Raw genomic sequence first — 9,278 nt, 5'->3', positions numbered from 1 at the left:
ATTCATTCTCAATGGACCTCAAGCTTCCTTATTTGGCCGGTGACTTCTTGTCGCTCCGTGTAGCTGCTAGTCCTTCCTCCACCAAGCTGAGAGAGACCTCGGAAGCAACCAGGACCATCCCTTGCCAGCAACAAGGCCCATCTAGTCCAGCAGTCTGTCCTCACAGGGGGCAACCATCGGCCCAAGGAAGCCCACTAGTCTCCCAGCAGACACTTTCAGAGGCAGTCCCACTGCCGTCCGGGCTAATAGCCACACATCCCCAGGTCTTCCATGAATCGGTCCAACCCTTTTTGGAAGCCAGCCACGCTAACAGCCAGCACCACAGCTCACAACAGCGAATTCCACAGTTGATCTACACATTGCACAAAAAATTGCACTTAGTCTGTCCTGATTCTTCCAGGATTCCATTTCATGGGGTGACCCCTGGTTCTAGTATTTTGGGAAGGGGAAAACAGCTTCTCTTTCTCCACAGCATACATAATTCTGTACGCCCCCATCAGGTCCCCTCTCATTCACCTCCTTTCTAGACCAAAAAGCCCCCAATGTCACCACCTGTCCTTAGATTTCCTCCTCTGAATCTTCTCTAGCTCCACTATATCCTTTTTGAGGTGCAATGTCCAGAACTGCACACAATATTCCAGATGAGGTCGCACCACTGATTTGTTTAAGGCCATTGTAATACTGGCATCTCTGTTTTCAACACCGTTTCTTATTATCCCCGACGTGTCGTTGGCCTTTTTTACAGCAGACGATGCTGGGCAGACACCTGCATTGAACCGTCTCCCATCCCTCCAAGATCTCTTTCTTCATCGGTCACTGCTAGCTCTGATCCCATTCCTTTGTATGGCAGTTAGGATTTTTGGCACTACGGGCATCGGTGCGCCTCTCCCCGGGGCAAAGAACCAGACTTCACGCGAACCAGCATTTCCACAGGATAAAAGGACACACGCGTGAAGGAGAATGCTCAAAAATAAACCATGCCCGTCCAAGAGGCTCACGAGTAGCACACCGTCTTTGGTTCAGGCGCTCACGCTCGCCCACAAAAACTTTAGGAGCCTGGAAGCAGCTTTTCCGACTAACCGCTTCTATCAGAAGTGGCCTTTGAGGGTCCAGGGTCCGGCCCCGCTTTCCCACGCAAGGCCGCCACCACTTCCAAGAGCAGCAAAGAGCCATTTCTGTGCTGCATCAAGACAGACTCCCTTCACCAGTCCTGACCCACCAGTGGCTCCAGGGATGACCAGGCACAGGAGCTGCACACACCCAAAGGGTGCCAGGAGGAGGAAAGTGGGATCCAGTTCTAGGCCAACTGGTCCCACCTTGTACTTCACATTTCCCTGCCCTCTGGCTGCACTGCCTTCAGGGGTTGCCCCCCCAACTCCTCGGCAAAGATGGCTACAGCAGCCTTCGATGTTGGTTTGTGCACCTGACAAATCACATTCAGACCACAAACCTCTGGGCCACAGCTGCTGGGAGGTCCCCGGACGCCTGCTGGGGGCGGGGTAGCAAGAAACTGCCTCCCGCGAAGAAGCGGCGCTGCTGGGCCCCGGCCAGAGCGCCCCCGCGGCAGAAGCAGCAGGCGGCGCCGAAGGGGAGGGGAGGGGAGGGGAGCTCGGCAGCGCCGGGGACGGCTTCCCGAGGGACCCGCTGGGACAGCAGTGCGCACAGCGGCCCGCGGCCGGACCAGCGACGGGGCCTCGTTCCCCAGGAGCAGATGGCGGACTCCTCCAGGCGCCGGCGGAGGCCGCGTTCCCCGTCCCTCGCGCCCCCGCGGCAGCCTTCGCAGGCGCTCCTGCCGCTGCCGTGGGTCCGACGGAGCCGACGTGAGCCGGGAAGGCGCCTGGCAGCGCGGCCGCGGCGCGCGCAGGCACGGCTATTCTTAGCCCGGCGGGCGGCCCCTAATTGGCGGCTAACGAGGCGCACCTGCCCTAGCAGATGGCACGTCCGCGGCGCCCCTTCCGGAGGCTTTCCCCTTCCCCGGGCCTGGGCCTGGGCCAGGGCCAGCCCGCCCGCCCACCAATCGCTGGGGGCCCCGAGAGGGCTTCCCGGCGGATTCATTTTCCGCCTGGCTCTTCGTTTTATCCGGCCGGATGTTCGGCGCGGGATCTGTACGCTGCCGTCGATCAAAGCGAAGAGGCCGTTCAGTCGGGCCGACCCTGGGACTCCTCGGAGGGAGGGGGCTCGCGTGGCCTTCTCCCCCCGGATTCCTTCCAGGGCCGTCCGCAGGCTGGACTCTCGCGCCGCCGACTGCCTGGCCCAGCCGGGCCGCGTGCTTCCAGGTGGCGAGACGGGGGCGCCGCTTGCAAGCCGCCTCCGACGCCGTTGGAAGCAGGCATCCGGCGCTGCCCCGCTGCTGCGGGGGCGGAGGCGCGGACTCCCCCGGGGACCGCGTGGGCCACTGGCTCGGCGCGGCTCGGGCTCGCTCTCGGCGAGTTGAGTGGTCTCAGGTGGGTCCCGTGTCGGCATCAGGGGATCCAGCCTCTGCCCCCACCCCACCCCGGCTACCGATTGCTCCTCGTCGGTTCTCTCAGAAAGCAACCGGCGCCCGAGAGAGGACCCGGCGAGGGCGCGCGGCCAACCTGGCCCCCCCCGCGGTCGGGGGCGGGCCGGTTCCGCCTTCCTTGCAGCGCGGCAGCGCCCTCTGGCGCCCGCCCAGCGCGCGGCCCGCCCCGGGAGAACAAGAGGGGCTTTCATCCCGCGGCTCCCCGCGGGGCCGAAGCCTCCCCCCGCGGGCCTTCCTCCAGCAGCGGCGCTTCGAGCCCGGAAGGCTAAATTTAGACGGGGGCTGGGCGGAGCTGCTTAGGGAACGGGAGCCGAGCGACGACGGGCGCAGAAAGAGACCCTAACGTAGGCCAGGCTGGGGCGGGGGGGAGAGGGGACTTTCCCCTCAGCCGCCCCCTCCTCGCCCCCGAAGGAACGCCTTGCCTCCTGCAGGGCCCCGCCTGACCCGCGAGTCTTCTCGCCTCCCTGCCCCCGCCGCCCATACAACACGCAAACCCGGCCCTTGGATTCACACGTCTCCGGGGCTCGAGCCGTGCGTTAAACCATACGTTGCAGCCGCTAAGTTTTTTCTTTTATTTAAGGCAAAGATACAGTTGCAAAAGAGACGATACCGGTACATAAGTGGACAAAGAGAACTATAAAAAGAAGTACTGTATAAATCTTTGAGTCTGATGCCAAAATCTCCACTACTGTGCATTACTATTTATAATATTTATAATTATTATTATTACTGATGACAATAGAAAAGAAAAAGCAAGGAAGAAACCCTGCTAAACAGCGCAGATACGTACTTCACTGCCGGCGCCCCCCTTCTTTGCGCTCCAGTCCATCCGCAGCTGCCCGCCGGGGCGCCCCCTGTCGGGACGCCGGGAGCGCGCCTCCTCCGCAGCAGCGCCCGCCCTCGGGACCGGCCCCCCCCGCCGGGGTTTCGAAGGGCCTTAAGACCCGCCTCTTTGCCCAGGCCTCTGGAGGGGGCGATTGACGCCCCTTCCTCCCTTTCTGTTCCCCTCCGGGGCTACTTTCTTTGCCATCGTCCTTCTCTTGACTTGAGCTGTTTTTGCGGGTTTCGTGTTGTTCTTTGTTTTAACGGTTGTAAACCACTCAGAGTGGCTGGGAGTCAGGCAGCATGTAAATTTAATAAATTATTTTTTTTTTAACATAAACTTTAGAAACCATACTGTTTGTATTTACTTTGCCGTTCTTGCTTAAATATAGAAATTTAGTTTCGGCATTGCTGCCTATTTTCCAGGTTTAAGTTCCCAGTCAGATAGTGCCAGTATGTTGTCTTTTCTCCAAAGTTGCACAAAGTTTGTCCTTGCAGCCATGAGCATCTATCTGAATATATTATGGTATTTGCTAATTATATGTTCTGGAATTATATCTACAGGTGGTCCTTGGTTAACAATGGTAATTGGGACCAGAACTCTGTCACTAAGTGGCACAGTCTTTAAGTGCAGTGTCATGTGACCATGCCACTTAACAGCAGTCCTGATTGCTGTCGTTAAGCGAGGATGGTGAGATTGTTAAGGATGATGTCACATGACTGTGACATGCGACTTCCTGCCAGCTTCCCCATTGACTTTGCTTGAGGAAAGCCAGCAGGGAAAGTCACAAATTATGATCATGTGACCATGGGACACTGCAACAGTTGGAAATATGGGCCTGTTACAGAGCACCCAAATCATGATCATGTGACCATGGGGGCACTTTAACGGCCACAACTACGAGGACCAGTCGTAAGTACCACTCGTTCAGTGCCATCGTACTTCGAACGGTTGTTACTTGTACTAAAAAGAAATGTGCTTTCATTTCAAAGCTAAGTTTTTACTAGATCTGGTTAAGCATGTTGTGTGAACCCAGCCAGCACCCAAATGTTATCCAGGGCCATCAAAGTTGGTTGGCACAAGCCTTTGGTCACAATCTTGGAAGGAAATTATCCTGGGGACACAGGATGCCGGCACTTCAGTTCCTATATGAACAACAGCCCTTACTCACTTCTCTGACTGGCATCTGCTTTGAACTTCTGCATCAATACAGAATGGCAGGTCAGCATACTCCAGATCTGCCAATGAATTTGGACTCTGCTGCCAACCTCTCAGGCGCTGTGCCCTCCTCCAACCCTTCAGCTCTTGGGGCGCTTCAGGCAGCTCTCCAGGGCCTCATAATCCAGGACAGGTGAGTAGTAGGTAAAGAGGAGCATTGAGAATATGCAGTGGTTCTTAGGTGGAAGGAGCCCCCACCAGGGAGGCACAGGTGGTCACAGATGGTCTGCTTGATGGGACCTGGCACCAAATGGATGGAGTGACACTGCTCAGTGCTGCTGGGGGTGTACTCTTTGGGTGGCCAAAGCATTCCACAGCATGGGGACTCAGGCACCTCTTTGGGCCCCCAATTGGGTTCACTGGATCGGGGGGGGGCTGCAAAGATCAGGTCCAGAATATCTAAAAGGCTGCCCTTTCACTGTCAGTTCCTCAAACCTTAAGGCAGAGACGTGTGTACAGATGTGCCTGGGCTTCTGCAGCAGCAAAGCTCAGGGTGCGGGAAAGGCCTTCCCCATCAGCCACCCACTGACGTGTTTCAGGGGCCTCGGTGCTGCCCTCTGTCCTCGAGTCCTAGGGGCAAGAAGCCCGCAAGCAGCTTTCCCAACCTGGGGGTTGCATTTGCCAGAAAGCACAGCTGCCCCAGTGCCTGTTGGAGGTCACCCACTTGATTGCTTTGTGTCTCAGGGCAGTTGTGATGGAATTTGGAGATGAAGTTAACATCGGTCCTTTTGTCATGGTCAGATCACTCCCCAATTGCTATTGCCGCCTCCCCCTCCCCACAGGGAGATGGGGCCTGTTGGGTCAGTCTGCCCCAGGTGCTTGATGGGACCCTGAAGAGTTCCAGAGGGCACTTGGGATGTTCCCTGAGGATCTGGTGGGCACCTCACCGGAGGCCATGGTGCCGGCTGGAACAGGCAGGCAAGGAGGGCCTTGGATGAAACAGCTCCTGTGCCGCTTTTCACGGCCAGTTGTTCTGGGGGACTCCCCGGCTTTCCAAGAGGCTCCAGGAGATGAAACAGCAGAAGAGATGCACCACGGCACCACTGGAGGAAAACAACAGGCAAGTCCAACCAGAGGTGCCTAAGAGCCACGCCAAGGTTTACGCTGTGGCAGTTGAGAGTGCCAAAACAATTATTTCTCCACTCATATCATGTCTGTGCAATCAACCGGCAGCCCTTTTCTGAGGAGGAATGAGCCTGGAGCATCTGTTGGGCTGCTGTGAGAATTTTGTAGGCATCTGGCAGAGAAAGTTGCTTGGATTCAGTTGGAGCCTGACTAAACCGATCCAGTTGAGGTGTCAGAGGTAGACTTGATGGCCTGGGAAGCATTTAAGCTGTAACTCCTGAGGAAGTGCCCAGGATCCTCAGTCCCTCCTGGTCGGCTGATGGCCATGCAGTGACGGCAGCTTCTTTGAAGGCGGGGGTGGCTCTGCCAGTCCCAGAGGAGGCAGTGCGCACCCCCCAATCAAGGGGCCTTCCCTGCAGCCACCATGCTAAACCATTTCACCGTCATACCCTTTTGGGGGAAGGCTGTGGGGTCATAGAGGGACCCAGAAAGGTGGATGAGAGAGGCCCTTTTCGGTCAGGTTTCAGGCCAGAGCGTAGCACGGAAACAGCACTGATCATCGTGCTTGCGGATAACTTGTGGTGCAGCCTGTGTGTGCGCATCCACACGCCACCATTCTGGTTCTCAGCAGCTTTAGATACCGTCAGTCGCGCTATCCTTCAGGACCAACTGTGACGAGGGGGGCGGGAAGCACGGTGTTCGGGTGGTTTTCCTTTCTCCAGAGCCGGTATTGGCAAGAGACAGCCCAGCTCACTGCTGCTGATGTGCAGGGTGCCTCAGGGCTCAGCGCTCTGGCCCTCCTATTCAGTTCCTACACGAAGCTGCTGTGTTGGGTCATCTGTCAGTTTGAGACCCTGCATCGTCATTACCCTGAGCCGCCCAGTTTGGCAGAAGATGGGCAGCTACGCCATGTTGCCCGTCAAGCCAGCCAGAGGTGTTCAGTTGGGTATCTTGACCCCAGGGCCAGCCAGGCGATGCTGAAGGCGCCTCGCAGTGTTTGGAGAGACTGGGGTTTGGTTGGGCGGAACAAACTCAGGCAGTGGGCGTTTGGGCCCCCTAGTGCTGGGGACCTCCCACCTTTGGCTCTGAATGCAACCACATTACCCTGCTTGGATCTGGTGCACTATCTGGGGGCCCTTCTGGACTCACAGCCCCTGCTTGAAGAGCAGGTGGCAGCCCCGGCCAGGACGGGCTTGGCAGAGTTATCTCGTGTGGCAGTTGTACCCCTTCCTGGACCAGGAGACCCTCGCTATGTCCCTCACACCTTGGTCACCTTGTGAACGGACTACTATAATGTCCTCTACACAGGACTGCCCTCAAAGATCATTTGGGAATTGCAGCTAGTCCAGAATGCAGCGGCGTGCGTAGTAACGGGCAGGCTGTGCGATGCCTGGGTACCACCCATGATTCATGGGCTGCGGCTTCCAGGTACAATCCAAGTTAATGCTGTCACCATTAAAGCCGCACACAGCATAGAGGCTGCTTATCTGAGAGACCGTCTGTCGCCCGCAGTTTAAACTGTAAATTGTACACCCTTTACATGGCTCACTCTGGGCCCCGTTGATTAAGCAATGCCGTCTAGCAGGACGTAGGAAATGGGCTTCCTCCCCTTTCAAACAGCACCCCCCCCTAGAAATTAGGACCCCCCCCAGCCCTGCTTAAGGGCCTTTAAAAGAGCACTGAAAGCCTTGCCCTTTCCCCAGGCCCTTTTCTGTTTCCGCAGGAAAGCCTGGATGCTCTTTCCTACAGATAACGTTCTGTTGGGTTTTATTCTTGGTTCTATAAGCTTTTATATGTCAAACTGCTGTTCAGAGTCTATTGGTCTAGAACTCTGATTAACAAATAATCCACGGTGGCTGGAGAGAAGGGAGATCACCTCGGCCAATTCCCGCAGCACACGTGTCCAGTTCAGGATCCAGCCTCCCTGTCCTGCCCAGGCGGTCATTTGGCCAAGCGCCAGGAGACGCAGCAGGAGCTGTGAATCACAAGGTGGGGGGCTTGACTCCCGGTGTTTTCTTCACCACTATCTGACATCCCCCCTTTTCAACTTCCCCACTTAAAATCAAAGCCCTGGCATCTCCTGGTGGCCCCCCATCCAAGCACTAAACAAATCCAGTGCTGCGTCAGCCAGTGCCAGCAGAGGCCGGCCAGTGGGAAGAAAGACGCCCACGCAGACCCCGAGTCTCGCCGCAGCCTGGTCCGAGCGCGGACGTTTATTGACAGCAGCTTCTGTACAGCGCAGGTTTGCTCAGCCGGGCGGCCAGCCCATTTGGCGCCCCCCCAGCACGTGAAGGTGCAGATGGTAGACGGACTGTGCCCCCTGCTTGCCGTCGTTGAGGACTGCAAGAGGAGGGAGACGGACGAGCCTCGGGAGGGAGCCGGGACCCTGTGCAGCGGGAGGGAGAGCCAAGCCCCCGCCCCCCCGCCAGCTGCGCAGCCGAGAGCGTGACGGCTCGGCTCGGCTCGGCTCGGCTCTGTTCGCCGCAGGGCCCCCTGCACGCCTGCCGGCCCCCTTTCCCGGGGAGGGGACGCGGCTCTCCCGGGCACAGAGCGGCGGGCACCGGCTCGGTGCGCGCGCCCATCTCCTGCGCAGGCGGCCGCCCCCTACTCACCCACGCGATAGCCGTCCGACAGGCCCTCCGCCCTCGCTGTCCGGCTGGCGACCACCAGCAAGTGCCCCAGGAGCTGGGGGGGAAGGGAGGAGAGGGGAGGGGGAAGATCAAGGCGCGGCCCGGGCCCCCGCCGCCGGCGCCCCGCCCCTCCCGGCCCTGCCCGCGACACGGGAAGAGCGAAGGCCCCGCAGCGCAGCAGAGGGGAGGGGCGCGCCAGCCCCGACGCCTCGCCCGGTCCCCGCCAACCGCCTTCCGGCCGGGCCGGGCCGGGCCCGCGCGCCGCTCACCTGGGCGTCGCTCTCGGCCACGCGGCTGATGCGCGCGATGGGGCGGCGCGGGACCACCAGGAAGTGCACGGGGGCCTGCGGCGCCGCGTCCCGGAAGGCGATGCACTGCGAGACAGCGCGGTTCAGACCCTGCGCCGGGGCCCCGGCGGCAGCCCCCCGCCCCGTAGCCCCGCCCCGCCGCCCACCTGGTCGTCCTCGTAGAGCACGTGGGCCGGGAGGGAGCCGTCCAGGATGCGGCTGAAGACTGTGGGGCCGGGCTCCTCGGCCGACCGCTGCGCCCGTTCCACCTCCTCGCCCGGCCCTCGCGCCGCCAAGGCTCTCTGCCGGACAGACGGACGGACGGGCGGGCGCTGAGCTGAGCTGAGCCGCACGGTAACACGGGGCCACCGGCCTGCAGCGGGGAGGCGGGCACCGCGCGAGGCCGCTGCAGGCCGGGAACCTGCGCAGGCCGGCTCTACAGGCAGCAGCGCCCGCGCCCGCTCGAGGGCTGGGGGCCGCCGCCCTCCCCGCTTCTCCAGCCCTCCGCGGACCTCCCGCCAGCCCCCGCCGCCCTACCTGCCCGAGGCGCCCCCAGCCGCGAGCCAGCAGCACCCGCCGCGCCGCCGCCAACGCCATGCTGGCTGTTCTGCGGGCGCCGACGCGCCGCCCCCGCGGCTGCTCCGCCCGGCGGCGGGCCGAGGGGGCGGGGCCAGCAGGGCGAGCGCAGGGGCTGCCGCCACCCCGCCGCTCCGCAGGCAAACGCAGGAGCCAGGAGGGTCCCGGGTGGGGACGGC

The 9,278-nt window shown here is 60.3% G+C and overlaps 1 protein-coding gene across 4 annotated transcripts; it reads right to left on the bottom strand.

Moving 5' to 3' along the window:
* Positions 1–7,356: 7,356 nt before the first annotated feature.
* HINT2 (histidine triad nucleotide binding protein 2) lies at positions 7,357–9,251 on the bottom strand. 4 transcript variants are annotated; one of them, XM_088152948.1, is made up of 5 exons: positions 9,061–9,201; positions 8,691–8,825; positions 8,506–8,610; positions 8,219–8,291; positions 7,357–7,581 (listed from the first exon to the last, which is right to left on the bottom strand). In XM_088152948.1, the coding sequence occupies exons 1-5, from the start codon at positions 9,118–9,120 to the stop codon at positions 7,442–7,444; spliced, it is 513 nt and encodes a 170-aa protein (XP_088009074.1). In that variant the 5' UTR covers positions 9,121–9,201; the 3' UTR covers positions 7,357–7,441. The 4 variants fall into 4 exon arrangements, with proteins under 4 accessions (XP_088009074.1, XP_088009076.1, XP_088009077.1 ...); XM_088152949.1 differs by lacking the exon at positions 7,357–7,581 and adding an exon at positions 7,784–7,946; XM_088152950.1 differs by lacking the exon at positions 8,506–8,610 and having other exon boundaries at positions 9,061–9,251.
* Between the last annotated feature and the right edge of the window lie 27 nt (positions 9,252–9,278).

This window comes from Python bivittatus, unplaced genomic scaffold, assembly GCF_059951505.1.
Source record: "Python bivittatus isolate LINGU-HERP-01145 unplaced genomic scaffold, Pbiv_v1 ctg000570_np1212, whole genome shotgun sequence".
Lineage (NCBI taxonomy): Eukaryota > Metazoa > Chordata > Lepidosauria > Squamata > Pythonidae > Python > Python bivittatus.
Note: the sequence above shows the minus strand (reverse complement) of the source record. Positions and strands in the feature narration are given on the sequence as shown.